The sequence below is a fragment of the Vanellus vanellus genome (genome assembly GCF_965231255.1).
Source record: "Vanellus vanellus genome assembly, chromosome: 6".
NCBI lineage: Eukaryota > Metazoa > Chordata > Aves > Charadriiformes > Charadriidae > Vanellus > Vanellus vanellus.
Window position 1 is genome coordinate 15,592,082 of NC_138911.1, and position 18,666 is coordinate 15,610,747.

Here is an 18,666-nt window from a genome sequence, read left to right on the forward strand (position 1 = left end):
CTTGCTAGCAAGTTCATGAGATAACCGAAGTGCAATTTGAAGCATGTCTACAGTTTACTGGGAAAACACCACATTTATTCTAGATTATATTTAACAAGCAGACACCTTTGATGCCACAGCTAATTGAGAGGCTGGCTCACCCTGGGAAGCCTTCTGAAACTAAAGTATCTCTGCCTTCGTCTTTCTGCCCTTGGCTTCTTCTAAACTTTATTGCTGATTATGCTGCCATTAAAGGCAAAGTTAGGAAGAGGTCTCTTTCTATTCCCTCTCAGAGGGCTTCTTGTCATTTACACTCCTGTTTTATTCCTTGCTCAGCACATTTCTTCTCATCTACGCAGTTTCTGTGCTGCTGACGTTTTCAAGACTAACACTTGAACTTCACAAACTCTCACTGTCTGTGCATTTTATTAGATCTGATCTGCACCTTGCAGCTAACTATTTATAGAAACCCCACATGACAAGTTAACACAAAGGCTAAACTTAATTTTTAAAGCTATGTTTCTTAAGATGAGGCTGAGCCAGCTGAAAGAGGAACAGACTTCCTCCTCCTAATTGCACCTGGGTTGCTCCAAGCTGCATGCTTCTGTTGCCTACTGTGCGCTAGTTTGAGAGCTTATTAGATCTCTTTCTGAACCAATTTGAATCACTGGCAGAAGAAAATCAGCCCAGGAAAAAAAAAAATCTGGTGCTTTTCTTTTAGTTTAATGGGCCATATCGGACCACAAAAGTGTCCAGTTGGTGCCAGAGCTAGAGCAATGGTAGGAACAGGAACAGGGTGACAAGGAATGTGAAAGGAGGAAGAGCAAGTCCTTCCAGCAGTGGTAACCCAACAAGTCACTTCATCTTCTTGAGGAACCAGACCCTTAGGGTACTTTTTCCATCCATCTCTTTTTAGTCCACTTTTGACATTCATGATTGCTCCTGCCATTGCAGTAGTAGGCACACTATCTATCCCATTGACATCAGTAGGGTAATTTATAGGCTTAAAAGCAGAGAAATGTACACTTACATTTGCAAACAAGTAAACAAGATAATAAGCAAAACAGTTTTGGAAAGGATTCTTTGTTTTACTCCATGAGAGGAGTGCATGCTTACAAGAATACAAGTACAAGTTTCCGGACACAGTGCCTCCCACCTCATATAGCAATATTCCTTCTCTTGACAGGAAAGTAGTCTGATCTGTCCATGTAACAGTTTAACCATCTGTTGAGCTGCCTGGGATATCATTCATCAACACCAAGGAGTCATTCTCCATAAATATCTGATCATTTCCAAATGAATCGTGGTGAATCTTCTTCAATCATTGGCCACGCTAAGCAGCCATCAAAGGACTTTTGTCTACTACACAACACAGATGGACTTGTGTGGATTTCTTAGGTTTATTCCCACTTAGGTGCCACTTAGGTGGCATTTGTTACATGCTACTGAGATTCAGACAAAGGCTGGACACAAACAAAAGCAAGTAATTATGATTCAATTTCTGTAAATCTTTGTTCATGCAAACGTTCCTTATTTCCATAAGGAGGCATCTTGACAGTCATATACTACTTTTATGTAACTATACAGTGCAAGAACTTACAAGAATATGGAAAATTTCCATCAGTGAGACTCAACAGTACTGAGTTTCATGCCTTGAAAACAGGAAATAAAAACCTATTTCATTCAATAATTTATTTCCTGATCTCGAAGGTAAATTGTCAGACAATAGTATTTTCCAATTCAGCTAGGTACTTTAACTTCAACCAGATTTGATGAACACAAACATTGCTGCAGTCTGTAGGGCCACAGAACTAAATAAGGAATTAGCCCTCGGAGAAGCCCTCTGAGAAAGCATTCAAGCATATATAGTCTTCACAGTCAAATCAATAGAACACAAGCAATTGCTGGGCATACTTCTTTAAATCTGTATCAAGTGCAAAACTCTGAATAATTATAGTACATGTCAGCAATTATGTTCAGATAAAGAGACATTTAGCTACAGTTTTAATTATTTGCACCTTAAGAGGATTTTAAGAGCTAAATTATTACTTATGCTATAGTCATTCAAATAGGCTACAGCAGCATTATATACTACAAAAAGTCTATGACACAGTAAAAGTGAGTCTCTCTTCCAGATGATTTACAGCCTTACAAGTTCAGCTTTTCAAATCAGGTTAACTTGCCTTTGACCCTTGCAAGATGTAACTGTGGTTGTAAATTTATTCTTGCTGTATCTCCAAAGAATAAAAAGGAAGACCCAAGGCTCTACATTCAGCCTGGAAGCTTTAGAAAACATACCACAGATGTCTGGAAAATTACAAGTACAACCAAGTCTTCTCCTGTCCTACCTTTAAGACCTTGACAGAGGAAAAGAAGAGAAATTCGAAAACTAGCCAAGTCCACAGCCAATTAGATGCATCCTATTTATCTTTCAGACTCTTTAATATTTACGCTCATGAGCATAAAGCATTAGGCACACGTAAGGTGGAAGAACTGCCCCTGGTGTTTAACTGTACAAGTTTAACAGCCACCTATTGTTTCCTATGCAGAGTATATATACACTCAAATACAAAATGGAATACAAAACAGTATAATTGCAAAACTTGGTGTTTTTTTTTTTAAAAAAAAAAAAAAAAGAAGAAAATCAAAAGCCCATTTGGGGGAAAACCAGGATCATTAACATTTGTGATGTTTTCACTTCAGACATATCTTGTTGACTTGCAACAGTAAGAATCTTTCCTTTGAGTTACCCTTTCTCAGGTCAGCTATTATTTTAGTAGTTCTTCACTGGGATTTCTTTTTATTTCAATACAGGGTTATCCAGGAAAAAGTGGTGCCACTGTAACACGCTAAAAACTAAAAAAAAGCTTCTTATGAAGACAAAGCTAGAACAACATACAAGTGTGCAACATTGGGAAATTGCAATTGTCAGGGATAATAACATGACAGGAAATAGAAAGGCTAGAGCATTGTCACAATCGTGAACCACTAAGGTTACAGGTTGTGCAGTATCACATCAAAAGCAGTAACAGAAGGAGCACAATTTAAACACTAAAATACATCTGGCTAGTACTGCTAATTAGTGCAGCTAATACCACTTTTTTTTTTTCTGTATGTAAAAGAACACCATTTTTCAGACAATCATGTTTTGACAAATCATGCTTTTCTAGCAATGAGATTTTGGTGCAGTGTTGATTCACATTGAAACATTATATACTAAACAAGGAGGAAAAGTGAGATGAATATTGTCTCTATTTTTTCTAGTACCTACTTGAGAGAAAAGGAGGAGTTAAACATATAGATAAACATCACAGACAAACACACTTGGTGAAAGCACCAGGACCTTTGCCAAGTCTCATATGCATTATCAGGCCATTATGGTTTACAAAGTGACTGAGCATCTATGTGTTTAAACTACAATAGTTGTCTAAGTACACTTGTCAGCCTGCAGGGAACACAAGCAAATAACATCTGCTGAAACTTTTGTATATAGGGCAAATAACCTTGTTTGAGAAGTTGATGAAGCTAATTAGATGTTTTATTTTCAGAAATGGCTTTAGGGACATTCAGTGTCCCACCTTCCTGACAACTTCAGGATAATACCACTTTTTAAAAGTGCCAGTAGGCTCTAACCAGTAAAAGGCTGAGCAAAAGGCCACTATTTAAATACTTAAAGACCCTAGACTCAGAGTCTTAAATGTCAATACTGGGCCTTTTGCTGCACTGGGACCTAGGACTTCTAGAACGTTTTAAATAACGAGTCTGTAGGTTTGGTGTATCGTTTGAATGTGTTATGTCAGCAGATATTCCTAATACTGGAACTGCTAATCCTAACATTGCAATGTGGAAGGTACTACCAGCAAAATATAAAGGTTATCATTCTGTCAGTCTCTTCTTCGGTGTGAAATGATTAACACTCATAGAAATTCATGTCATAAGAACATTCAGGGATGGCCATAAATATTGATACTGGAGCTATAAATAAACATGAAGAGCGTGACAGAATTTAAGATGCTGTCGTGCTCTAAGTGCAGCACCAACTAAAGCAGTTAATATTGCCCGTGACACCCACGTGATCTCAGAGTTCCAGCTCCACTGCAGTTTATATCTGTCACAAAGGGCCTGAAGAATAGAGAAAATATTATATCTTAAGATTTATCTCTTTGCCTTCGATTTCACAAACAGAATTTGTTTGAAAGATGTAGTTGAGTCATTACAGTATCTCCTCAATCCAAACTATTTAAGTTGAAGAAATATCACTTCAAGGGATGGGTAAAAGACACTCCACTGTAATCACAGCTTGCTTTGCTTGTCCGATTCTGTCCCACTGTATGGCAATTCTTTCCAATGCCCTCAAACTCAGCAGCACGTCAGACACAAACAATGTTTCCCCCCAACATATCTTTCCTTCATAAGACAGTGTTTTAGAAGGTTTGTTTCTCACACCTACGTAGCTCTCAGGAGCAAACAATTAATAAGGCAACATTTTTCTTTCTTGACTCACTACAAGTAAAGATATAACATTCCTAGCAGTAGAGCTGGTGTATTTTTTTCCCAGAGTAGACACAGTTGGATAGGTATGTGCAAACATGTGGGAGTTTTCCTGAACACCCCAGAGTGTTTACAGACAGTTTGAATAGAAAGCATTAGTACATTTTAGAAAGATATTTCATCGAATCCAGCAAAAGAAATTTTCAAATGTGAAGGCAATTAGCCTCTTAACAGAAAAGCAATGTGTATAAACCAGGTCAAAACAGAAGGAAAAGCCTATCAGAGACCTTTTAGCAAAGGTAAAACACACCCTTAAGCGTCACTCATGGACTATCACCATCAGTGAATATGGCTGTTAGGTGATACTGAGAAATAGTGCAAATGACAACAACAAGGCCACTGCTTAGCTAGGCACAGCGAGGATGCCAAGGCTGGATGGGCTCTGTTTAGGGCCTATTTGGACCAGACCTGAACATTTTTCAGAGAAGCACTACCTGATACATTAAAAGGAAAATTAAATAGGATAACCCTTAAATTGTGATTCAATCTAATTTCAGCTGAAACAGCGTTCCAAACAAATTATCCAGAAGCAAAGCTCAAAAGTTTCCATGGTATTTTGCTGCAACATAGCCCTGAAGTCTTAATTTTTTCATTTCCTTCTTTAACTGGTTTCCTTTGAATCTACTTGCTATATTCAAGTTTCCAAATACTAGGATAAGGATTGCAAAATAGATAAACAATTAATTTTAGACTGAGGTCTTTGTTAAATTTTCTGCGATACATCTGATGCATTTCAATATTTACAGTGGACCTAATCCAAAGTGTACTTGAGTGAATGGGTATATTTTCCATTAGTGTCAACAAACTTTGGAAATAAAGTCTTACATCAAACAGTAAGCTGCAGATATAAACTGATCTTTATTATAGAAATGCCAGCCTGAGTGACCTCACCTTATAATGAGAAGATATTTCCTGAGGGTTTGAGAGTTTTTTGTTGGGTTTTTGTTTTTTTTGTTTTTTTTTTTTTTTTTTTTTTTTATTTTTTTATTTTTTTGGTTGATCAAGAAGTACTTCTGTTTCTTCTTGGGGAACATTCATTCAAGTAGCATCCTTTAAAAATATGTTTCAGTTGATATTTCAAAACCAACCTCCCCAAAGACACTAGTGGAAATTCTTTCTTTGTCACAGCTAAATTACTTGGCATTTTATTGTGATGACAAAAGCCTGATTCAATCCTCTTAGACATCACTCATTTTTGGAAATGAAAAGCCAAGCCTATTAAAAACACACTTTTTCCTTTCTGAAAAGCACTCAGACACATACTCGATTCAATCTTTACTCAAGACTGTACCTAAAATCCTTATGATACTGGTGGGATTCTGGATATGCTTCACCATTATCTTGAATGAGGTTATCTTCCAGAATGCAAGCCCGACTAGATGCGTGGGTAACATATTTTGCTCCCCGTCAAGGTATAAAAGTGGATAATAGGCAGTACATACATACTGTCATTTCTAGCATTCACAAATACATTGCAGAGTCACTTTCTTTACTAAGGCCAAATAATACACAGTCATAACATTACTTTTTTTGACTCCGCTATCTTGATGACATTTTGACAGTACCTGTGGGCGGATGGTGTTATTTCCTTTTCCGACATTGTGAACAATCCCAGAAATGCAGAGCGGACCAGCGAATCCAAGCAAGTCAGCCAGAATACGGAATGTGCTACTGAGAAGTAAGGGTCTTCCAAAAGCACAGCAGAGAGCACGCCAAATTGACCTGGATCCTTGTGGAGATGACGACCTTTTGTTCTGCTCAGAATAAAAAAACATAGTAAGGGTTATGTTATACATTAACCTCATGTTTGATAAATTATTGGTATTTTTATCTCTGCTTTAATTCATTGACAATCACCTGCAATCTTTGAGCTACAAAAGCACAGGAAGTACAACTATTATTTCATTTGTTTTTGTAGAGTCAGAACAGACCATTAATTTGTACTCTCCTCCACTTCACAAAAAGGACCATGATTTCTTTCCTACCCTTAGCAGGGATCAAATAAGTGTGGTGTTTGTGGCTTGCTGGGAGAGAAAGAAAAAAGGGAGGGCAGGAACTGACAGGTTTTATTTTCCTGTGAACATAGAGACTGGAAGCCTACACTCTTTCTAGACAGGATGCAAAAGACATCTCTTAAATCCTGAATACACTCAGCTCCCACCAGGGAGTCAAACAGAATTTGAGCTGAGGTAGTTTCATCCTTGAATTCTCCTACAAACTGGAACTGAAATCAACAGAAAAGAATAGTCCTGTGAGGCCTCATCAACATTGACTCTGTAATTGAATGATTCCAGGGTCTTATTAGGAAGAACAATAATGGTCTTCGGTGAATACAGTCCATAATTACCTTCCACATCAAAACAGAGGCCATATGGATTTTACACATGTTTAACCAGCAATGTGTTTGACATGCATGTTTAGGTAGAGAAATTCCATTATTTGTATGCGGTACAACTGAGTATGTCATCTCTTTGTATATGGAAAGTATGCTAATGGATATTTCATTTGCATCATATCTGTTTATATAATTTTATATTAAGCTTACAGCATAAAAACTAATGAAAAATGCAAGCATTGAGTAAGCAGATGGACATAATTCCATGCTTTGCATACCTTCTGTGCTTCAAAGGCCTCATTAAGGCGAATGTAATTGGTCAGAGCTCTCATAGCAATAGGAAGCTTGCCTATGGTTTTCAAGTCTATTGGTTTTTTATGGGCAGTCTTGATGAATGTATTCATCCACCAGTACGTTCCTTTGGATAACAGATTCACAAACGGCTGTAAGAATCGAACGCCAAGGTCCTGGAGATCCTCAGGAGGTTTCACCTCTTTGGGAGTTTTGAAGAAAACATACCTCTGAAATTCAGAAAAATACCAAAAGAATCACTCCAAACACATAGAAAATAAAAGTCCATAAAGAACAGACGAGACAAAGGACATCGTAGATAATCAATGAATCAGTCTCGGTTTCTCAGAAGCACCCAAGGAACTTCAGCATTCAAAGTCAACAAATACAGCAATCCAGTTTTCCCAGGTACTGAGGAAAATTAGAGGCAACCAGTCTAGAGATAAATCATCCTAAACATTCACTGTTACTTTGTTTATGGGATACAAGTTTGCATACTTGCAAAAAAAAAAAGAACAAAAAACCCCAAAACAAAACAGAAAAACCCAAACTTACCTTACATTTCAAATAATACAGCCCCAGCCTCTCGCTCTGAGCTCCAGACAGCACAACATGGGACATACTAGCTTAGGCACAGCCCTGTGGCTATCACAGTGACTCATCATCCATACCATACTGCCTCACATTTAGTTACCTCAGAACATGGAGCTACCTCTGCTCTCCTGAATGAGTCTGGGAAACCACTGAATTAGAGAGAGCATATGGCACTAACAAACGGTTTTCATTGTCTTAAATGCCAAAAGAGCAAGAGCAGACTGCTGCTGATTTCCTATTGTCAAGATAAAGCTTTTTCAGACATTGCTCATTTTTGGGAATGAAAAGCCAAGCCTCTTAAAAATACACCTTTCCTTTCCGAGAAGTACTCGATCACGTATTTCATTCAAACTCTACTCATGACTGTACCTAAATCCTAGTAAGTTTAGTAGTATTTCTGGATATGATTCACTGCTATGTTTTCTCCAACCATAGATGGAGAAATAATTCACAGATCCTAGAAAAACTGGTGATGGGGTTGGGAAAGGCCATCTCAAGGAACAATGGGAAGAGCAGAACAAAGGGAGAAGGTACAGTTGGGATTGAAAGTCAAAAAAGTCAATTTTCTGTCTTCTGGAAGAAGATGGGGGAAGGCAGGTGGGAAAAAAAAAGAAAAAGTGAGGCCAATATCTGCTTTTTCTGCTAGCAGAGAGGCCTCACCCCTTATTTTTATTTTCTTTTTCTCTCTCCCCTACCCTTCCTCCCCCTCAGCAGTGGCCAACTCTCCACACATCCCAATCCTTTCCTTCAGCAGCTGCAGCAACAAGCCTGGCTCTCCAAACTCTGCCACAAACACAATAGGCAGTAAAAAAAATCCACACCGCTGGCTAGTTCATTTTATGTATCAATGACATCCTTTAATAATTAAAACCAAACAAATACAACAAAAAAAAAAAGAAAAGATGACAATAGGCAATGACAATTTTTATTCTTCTTTGTGACTTAGAATTCCACAGTGATTAAATCTCATTTAATTATGGAGTTCTATTATGAGGAAGTTTATGAGCAAATCTCTCCTATGTCACATTTGAATTTCACTTTTCCCACAAGCCAAGCCACTGTTTTTAATTTATGATATAAATACTGAATGTCCAGCATTGCAGTTTTTATTACTCTTTCTTTCAAAAATGTTACTGAAAATGCTGCTTTTAAACATATTTTTGTCCTAAGTTATCAATTAAACGTACAGACACACAAAATCCCCCAAGAAAATCACAAAAACACAAACACGTGACAAACACAACTCACATTGCTGTTCATATACTAATGTGAGGGAACAAGAAAATTTACATGTAAAAGTTTCTTTCCCTCCTGAGACTAAGTTTGATCTGTACACATAGTTAAGTGAGGGACAGGTGAAGGGAAGAACCTTGGCATTTATCTATCCAGCAGTCTCTAAAGCCACCACTGAATTTGGATTATGACTGCAGACACCACAGAGGAAAAAAAAAAAACAACCAAAAAACATAAATAGCTGGGATGCTAGATAGCAACCCCAGTTGCCCCAGTAAATCACTTATTGTGACTGCCTCCTGGAAAATGAGAGATGTTATTTGTGTGCGTAAGATATTCTCTGACAGAGCAGACAATTTCACCCAATTTCCTTGCATCAGAAATACTCTTTTCTGATGTCTGAAACTCTTAATCATAAGAGACATTTTTTGAACAAACTTGAACCGATGAAATTCATCCTAATTTAACTACAATGGAGTCTGGCATTTTTTGAAATTATGGATTCATCTGGCCTAATAAAATTGGATTAACCTTCGGTTCTCAAATATATTTCTATTTTGAACTGGATTTTTCTTTCTCCTTTAGAAATGCATTTCACACTAAGCACCCAGAAAGGGGAATAAAGGAAAAAAAAAAACAAAACCACAACCAAAAAACACAGGAGACTTTTATGATACTAACTTACCCTCACCCTGATGACATTGATTTCTACAGCTAGTAGCATTCCATATAGAACAACCAGGAGTCCTGTGAGGCAAAATCGAAGCTGAGAAAATCCAACCCCATTATCACAGAACTTCACAAATTTGATGGTTTTAGTTATGAAAGCTAAAGTCCAGTAGAACAGCAATGCTGTAGGGGAAAAAAAAAAACAACAGTTAATCAGCGCCACAGTTGCAAAAATATACAATAGCAGTATTAAATATTCGTTCAGAAAGAATGCCACAATAATATATAAAACCAGAGAGTGGCCTTTTTCATGTCAAAACAGAAAACTAATTCAATTCCACAAACATGAAAATATTTAGACAATGGTAGTTCCACATTCCGTTCCTATTAGATTTGGCAATATTGGAAAGTTTCACAAAGTAAAGTCTGCTGAAGTAAATTTCCATCTGTTGTAAACGTGTCCAAATGATGAGTTCAAGGGAGGGAGTTGCCCCACAAGTGAAGGTGGCCATAAATGATGCTCTTCAAATTTGATTAATGCTACAAGACTGCTATGAATTTGGCTTGAAGGAAAATGTATCTCTTTCCCGCTGCAGATCTCTGGGATGTATGCAGGAACAGATATTAAAGTATCTTCTCCAAACTGCTGCTGTTCTATTGTTCAACACAAATTCCATATATGTAATTTATAATGCAGATACACAGACACATCAAGGAAGGATGTTCTGGAATTTGTAGAATGCAACTTTAATTTTTTGGAGTTCTACTGAATTTCTTATCTAAAAGCGTTACTGTCAGTTATAGATAAATAATCCCTGCAGTAAACTCTGGTGATGCAAAAAGACACCCCATACCATTCACCACACCATAAACCAGCTCCTGTTCCCCATTCATAAGGAACTACCTTCTAGGGTTATGTTCTTTTACCCGAATCTTTCATTGATGCTGTATCTGCCATGGTGCAACCGCTGGAATGTGCTCTAACTGCCAAGAAAAATGTGGATGTGCTTTCTGAGTGTCTTGCAACACCAGAGTCTTCAACTAAGACATTAGCAACTGCAAGTATAACTTACAAATATGGATAATCATCAGGAACTTGCACAAATTTCAAAGAATTTGTGGGGTTCCAGCTACCTTGAGGCACCCTAGAAATCTCTGTGGGGATGTACTGTGGAGCTATCCTTTCCAAGCAAAACTAAATTCAACACGGTGAGTCCATATGGAATTTGGGGCTGCCATTCCTGCTTCTACGGAAATCAATTTGAAAACTCATTTAAATGAGGAGACTAAATGGAACAATACAGGAGCACTGGGCATTAGGACATTTGCCAACAGAGTCTATCTTCCTCTAAAATTAATAGGCCAGTTTGTAAGACGAAAGCACTAAGAGGTCAGGTATTTCAGCACTGTATTTTAGTGGCTGATGCAGTTGCAGTGAGGATTTAAGAGATATATTTACAGAATCCTTTTTAGAAAACTGTAGCCTTCTTATGTGAGGCTTCCTGCCATCTTCCCAACTTATACTGCATTGAATCTAATCTTCTCATCTTGTTCCAGACTGTTTCCTACCTTTGAGGCACTATTCCTTCCTATTTGCGATATGGCCAACTCCAAAAATCTCCCTTAATCCAAGAATACATTCCACATTGTTCTACTCCTAACTACCTTTATCTGTTAATCCTGGTATTTTGTCTCATTCTTCTTACAACAGGCTGAGAACACATCCTTCTCAGAGTATAAGAGGACTTACATAAGCATAGCACACTGAAAACCTGCACCAGCAGAGGACACCTGAAAAAACAACCAACCCAACTGGTACCTATCCAGAGCTCTTGGAAGAAGAAATAAGAACTAGCAGGGCCATTCTCCTATTTAGGATTTAAATAAGGGTCTATATGATTTTTTAAAAAATTAATATTTTATTAGAACATTCATTTATCTTTCGTCTAAGAAGTTTTAGAAAGTGCCAACCACAGCATTCTCAAGTGATAACTGACCTCCCACTGTCATGCCTCCCAGAAGCATTTGAACTTATTCAGCATCTCGCTTTGGAATACAAATGTATATAATCTAATCTGTCAGATGTTCACAGGCCCCTCAAGATAAGGCTCCTTGGAAAATATAGTTATAGCTCTTTCTTTTAAGCTGTGTTTTTATCATCTGGCTGGTGAGTGCATATTGGCTGAGAGTTTCTAGAAATTATCACCAAGAACTTCCACTGGCCTGAACTACCTAATGATCAGACCACAGAGGCATGCTTTCGTTTCCTTGATTGCTGTAGATCTATTCTAGATGCCTGCAGCCTAAAGGACCTTATTTTTTCTTGGGCCGTATAAGCTACCTCAAGCCACAACGCTGGGGTGTAGATTCTCACCTGGGGCCAGACCACTGAAAATTTAGCAATGTGAAACTCAAACTGTTCTACATCTTCATTGGATTAAGCCCAAGATCCAAAAAATTACACACTTAACTGGATGGGATTTATTAACTAACCTGTGTCTGTTTGGAGGGAAAATTTGTGTATTAAGCAATACGCATTATATTTATACAACAACAGGAAGTTCCATTCTAAAAGATAAACTAATTCCAACAGAATTAGCTACAATGTCAAGGTACAAGAAATTTAAATTAGAAAACTAGATTACTGTCAAGAATGGTAAAGGCAGTCCTATAATTACGATTGGATTTAAAAAAAGACAATTTTCTTAAATCAAAAAAATCATGTGTTCCCATACTACTATCCCTTTCAGATTAATCACTCAAAATCCCATTGTTATTTCATAATTTTCTCCTACTTTTTAATTTCTGAGGTTTACCTATCTATAAAGCAAATAAATACTAACTCAAAACCCCGTGCAATCAGATGCTACTATTCAACTACGTATTTTGAACATCAAGAAAGCAAGCAGATTTTCCAATTCAGTATGAAAACTATTCTAAAATTGTCCTGCTAAACTGTACAACTGTTAGGCATCCATTCTGCAGCACTGTGCAAAGAGCACCAAAATTAGCCTTATTACAAGAGCCCCCTGGTAAACAGTGCTCCACTGGAAAAGCTATGATTGCTGAAATACAATTACAGGTCAAAACCATACAGAGAAAAACAGATTCGGACCAGATCAAACCATTCCAATGGTTTGGACACTCAACTGGGACCCTGTGAAAAAGACTTAAAAAAAAAATAAAACATCTCAAAGTTTCACAGGATTGGAAAATTTTATCCTGTTCAGAATTAATGAACACACCCTTAAGGGTCTTTTGCATTGCATCAATAAGATTTTCCCCACTGAATTTAGTATTTTTGGATAAGGATCCATTATCCTTTGCTTTATACAGCTACCAACTCTTTGCAAGCCTAGGCACTGATCCTGCAGCTGTGGCAGTTGCTGCCCTGCAGTTACATGGGACTTCACCGATCACAGTATCACAGTATGCTAGGGATTGGAAGGGACCTCAAAAGATCATCTAGTCCAATCCCCCTGTCGGAGCAGGAACACCTAGATGAGGTTGCACAGGAAGGTGTCCAGGCGAGTTTTGAATGTCTCCAGAGAAGGAGACTCCACAACCTCCCTGGGCAGCCTGTTCCAGTGCTCTGTCACCCTCACTGAGAAGAAGTTTCTTCTCAAATTTAAGTGGAACCTCTTGTGTTCCAGGTTGAATCCATTACCCCTTGTCCTATCATTGGTTGCTACTGAGAAGAGCCTGGCTCCATCCTCATGACATTCCCCCTTTATATATTTATAAACGCTAATAAGATCACCCCTCAGTCTCCTCTTCTCCAAACTAAAGAGTCCCAGCTCCCTCAGTCTTTCCTCATAAGGGAGATGCTCCACTCCCTTAATCATCTTAGTTGCCCTACGCTGGACTCTCTCCAGCAGCTCTCTGTCCTTCTTGAACTGAGGGGCCCAGAACTGGACACAATATTCCAGATGCGGTCTCACCAGGGCAGAGTAGAGGGGAAGGATGACCTCTCTCGATCTGCTAACCACCCCCCTTCTAATACAGCCCAGGATGCCATTGGCCTTCTTGGCCACAAGGGCACAGTGCTGGCTCATGGTCATCCTGCTGTCCACCAGGACCCCCAGGTCCCTTTCCTCTACACTGCTCTCTAACAGGTAGCTCCCCATCCTATACTGGAACCTGGGGTTGTTTCTGCCCAGATGTAGGACCCTACACTTTCCCTTGTTGTATTTCATTAAGTTACTCCCTGCCCAAATCTCCAGCCTGTCCAAGTCTCTCTGGATGGCAGCACAGCCCTCTGGCGTGTCAGCCACTCCTCCTAGCTTAGTGTCATCAGCAAACTTGCTGATAGTACACTCAATTCCCTCATCTAAATCATTGATGAATATATTGAATAATAATGTTGTTCAAATAATGTTGTTCAGATAATAATAATGTTGTTCAGAAGCAGCAGAAGATGCCACGTCAAGTCATTTACTTTTATCTGTGTAATATTAGATCTCCTCTGCAACATTTTACTAATGAAAACCCTCTTTTGGTTTCCTTTCTCATAAATTCAGCAAAAAGTTTATCCCCAACTTAAGCTTTCCCTCATGGTTCCCATTTACCTCATTTGCATTAGGCTCTAAAAGAAAGCTGATTCATGGCCACACTGCACTCTAGTGGGTCAATAGCTGAGTATAGGTATAATCTAACTATCTCATACTGGGCTAACATAACATTTACCATCGCCTAGTCCCAATTGTCAATACAGAGTAGTTGCAATCAACATTGAAAGGTGACAATCCTGACAGTTAGATAACAATAAATTTGTGCGGTCAAGAATAAAGGATGGAGACTTCCAGAAACACCTGTCTTAAGTTCTCTCACAAACACAGGACAATTAAAAGAAAAATAAAGCCAAAAATAAAATAAAAATCAAAGACTCCTAGCTTGTGAATTCAAATCAGACCAAGCAAGTGGGAAAGACTCTGGTAGTCTGATTTTCTTTTTTGCCTAAGAGTTAGCTATTAAGATTAGATTTTCTAAAGGAGTCTGTTCCTTGGAATTTCTTGCAAAATGAAAATTCATAATTATTAACTTTAGTATCCATAATACTTACTTAAGTGTTTGTATTCATTGGTATAACTATTTATTATTCAAGTATCGTCCAGATCTTATCCAGCAACAGTGCTCTAAATACTGAACAAAATTATCATAAAAGAAATCTCTACAGAGAAGAGATTATGCAAAAATGGGTAATCAACTACCAGCTCTAAATTTGTGCTACCCTTCTCAATGACTTAACAGCTGGAATGTGGTAGTGACACTAAATTATTAGGCATTGCTTTACACATCTGAAATAACAAAAAAAAACCCTAACACCAAGAAAATCACTGCCTCCTTCCTGTGGGTGACTGTAACAGGCTGGCAATGCTTTCCTGAGACATAACATCTAGTCCTGTGAGAAGGCATTAAATAGACTGTGTTGATGTTGACTTATTAAAAAAGTAACTAAATTACCCCACCTGGTTATAAAAGACAAAAGAGATCCTACTTAAATGAACAGTACAAGAAGAAAAGCAGTCCCAAATGAGAAGACAAAAATGTTGCTAAGCCTGAATAGAAATATGAAGTTTTTGAAGAGGAATGACTTTTTTTTCTTTTTATACAGAAGTTACAGGCTCCTTCTGCAGAAGAGGATGCTTGCTTACCACAACATGCAGTTCAAAATAATCTTTAAATATTTAAAAGCTTTCTCAAATTCAGTTGTTACCGACTTTTTACCACCTGACACAAACTAGAGCAGAACTTTGATACACAGAGCTACAATGACACAAGACAAACCTTAGCAGGATCCGTTAATACAGCAAACCAGCTGAAACAAAACTCCATGAGCCAGGACCACCAAAGAAATAACAACTAACAATGATTAAACATGTAGACATCCAGTCTGCAACCTACTTAAGCAGTAAAGATCACATCACCAACTGCATGATTGTCAGCAGTAATGGATTTTCTATAGCTAGCTACAGTTGATTTACAATCTTGCAGAAAATATATAGTATGCTAGGTAGTTCTTACACATAGCATTTTCCATTCAAAAGGTCTTAAAGCAGTTTACAAAAGGAATTTTAGGAACAGGAAGCAAAACCAAGCAGGCAAAGTAATATATCCAGGGTCATACTGAAAGGCAATGATATCATTCATTTCCCTTGACTCTGCATATTTCCATAGACCACACACACAAAGATGGCTTCAATCTTACATCATGCTTAAATGCAACATGCTAACAAGCAGGGGAACTTGGATAGCTTTTAGAGTTAAGAATTTGATGTGCTACTTTTCCCACACATCCAGTTTTTCCTAGAGAAGTCTTTGGCCCATTGGATCCCTGAGAACATATAGAGAATACTACTTGTTTTCAATGCTTTCAATTTCTATGAACTGTGTCAGGAAAACTTAGACCAGAATATAGGTGTAGCCTCATCCATATAAGTTAGCACCAAGACTGCAATGACCTGTCACAGAATGAACAGACACACACAGCACCACTATCACATTTCCAAGTCTTGTAAGTTGTGAGACGTACCAATTAACAACTTCGGGAAATTGGATGTTTCGATATTATGGTAATAGACAACTGATGTGATGGCCGCCAAGAATGCCATCCCAGCCGGCATGTACAGGTGTAAATGGCGTGATTCTGAAACCCTTAAAAAGAAAAGAGTGAACATCGATTAAAAACAAGCCCTCTTAGCTATTTAAATGTTTCCTCTTTAATTTTTAATTGTATCCTGTACCCAGCCCTGATGTAGGATTATCTAGAATGAGTTATGGATGTAAAGCTCTCCAATTTTCAATCGGATTTATGGTCCTAAATCACATAGTTGGATTTCAAATTCCTCCCCTGTACTGAAAATGAAGTTTTTCATTTTCCTATTTCCTACTGAAATCAATTGGAACGTTGTTTAAATTAAGATAAGCAGCTCAGCCCCAAAATGAGAGAAGTTAATTTAAGCTAAACTAGTTTAGCTTAACTAAATGGGAGCTGTCCATCAAAATATCAGACCAACTGACAGCACAGTTTAAGATTTTCTACAGAAGCATTTTGTGGAAACGTTTCATTTTCTTTTTCCAGTTTGGGAGAAAGAACAGCACCCCAGCATGGGAATTACTTACAGTGAGTTCTGTTTTCAGTAACCACAAGTCAACAAACAAAACCTACAAAAGAATCATATACCCTTAAGTTTTGTCCTGTAAAGCAAAACTCTCTGGACACTTTGCTTCAGGTAGCAGAAGAGGGGGTCCTGCCAACTACAGCCCTTTTGGAATACAGGAATTGTTGGACAGTGTTGTTGGTTTGTGCAGAGGTGGGTAGAATCATGTTTCCCCTCCTACTTGCCATCTCCTCCTCCCCTTTTCTTTCACAAAAGTAATGGAGTGTCCTGTGCTGTCAAGAGGTACAATTTCCTCTGTCTCCGAACCAGCTCCAGGAGAAGAGGCACGAAGACAAAGTCTTCAGGACACAAACACCCAGGGAAATTCACACCTTGTCCTCTGAACCTCATGGAAAATAAATTAGCATCTCCGGATTTGTTCTTTCTGCAGCAAAAGCTACCTTTGTGTAGTTTGGAGAAATAAAAGGGGCTGTGCTGTCAGGGAGCTGGAGATCATCATAGGACATCACATGTCTGAGAGCAGAACATCCCAACTGTCTAGGAGCTCTGTAGGAACTCAGGAGGACCACTTACTGCATCTGTACTAGGAAAGGAAAGCCCTCCCTCACACGGACACTGTGGTGAACTCTACAGAGCTGTCTGGAGTCATGCTGACAACCTGTGGCATACACACTTAACTCCTCTTGTAACAATGACTTGTATGTATATACAGCAAAATAAGAAAAGATTCTCCAGTCTCTGAATTCCTAGTAATGCCAGGGGTTTTGGTACACCCGTGCTGAATTCTCAGCAAGGAAAAACAAGCAACAAGAACAGATTTCTTCAGACAGCCTAAGCTTCAATAGGTAACACTGCAGGAATGGGAGATTTTTAAAAAATTTATTTATTACACAGACAGACGTTGCTAGAATTCCCCTATATAACCATATATCCAATAGGCTGCATCTATTGCTGAGGTCCCAAAGCCTTCGGCACCCAATTGGTATCAAAGGACTTACCAATGTGATCCATTTTGGTCTTAGCTGATGAGTCTCAAAATGTGCTTTTATTCACTGGAGCAGTCACTAGCCCGATGAGTGCTCGGGAGGCACGATTGTGGGTTGGCACTCCCCCAGTATAGCTAGGAGTTTTGATTCTCATCAGGTGACACTTATTACTTAACAGCAGCACTCTGAGTCAAGTTAAATAGCAGACATAATGAGAGGGATTGCTAAAGAGCAAAATAAAACAGAAAACTCAAAGCAGGAGATTTTGCTCTGAGCATCCCACACTCTGATAACTCTGAATAAGCATGAGAAAAATTCCTTTTTAAAAAAACTGGCACTGAGAAACATCCTATTTATATACGTTTAAGAGAAGTTATAATAATAATGATGATATCAGCTTCTACAGCAGAATACTGCAGTGCCTTTCATGCTATTTGTGAACAGTTATATAGGTGGCTAAACAGAGAACTCTTTTTCTATTTAACAAGGAGCTTCAACTTCATAATCCTTGGGTTGCAAATTCTTAATAGTTATGAAAATCAGACCTTTCTTCAGAGGAAGATTATCATAGTCATTGTTACACAACATCAGCTTTTTTCATGATAAATCACTCTCCTGTATCACTTGTTTCACTTGGAATAATTTTTCTCCACAAATTACTGTTTAAAGACATCCGTAGTTGAATAACAGATGATGGATCGTGCTCATATAACATGAGCTACTCTGCTCAAGGTAACAGATCAGAGGTACTGCAGAAACATCAGAAGAAACTCTGTGGGGTGTGAGATGAGGCCCAGTAGATCCACTCCTTTTATTAAGATGAACAGAACACAGTTTGCAGGGGAATGGGATGACCTAATGTGCACATGGGAGTTCTGCCTGAGTAAGGACTGTGGGACTGGGTCCT

At 38.3% G+C, this 18,666-nt stretch overlaps 1 protein-coding gene across 1 annotated transcript in view; it reads right to left on the reverse strand.

Moving 5' to 3' along the window:
- ABCC8 (ATP binding cassette subfamily C member 8) overlaps window positions 1-18,666 on the reverse strand; it is an 82,546-nt gene that overhangs the window by 61,885 nt on the left and 1,995 nt on the right. Inside the window, exons 3-6 of the mRNA XM_082484892.1 lie at window positions 16,185-16,306; window positions 9,669-9,835; window positions 7,144-7,386; window positions 6,096-6,284 (exon numbers count right to left, since the gene is read on the reverse strand). Coding sequence (XP_082341018.1) covers window positions 6,096-6,284; window positions 7,144-7,386; window positions 9,669-9,835; window positions 16,185-16,306 — 721 coding nt within the window. The remainder of the gene's footprint in view (window positions 1-6,095; window positions 6,285-7,143; window positions 7,387-9,668; window positions 9,836-16,184; window positions 16,307-18,666) is intronic.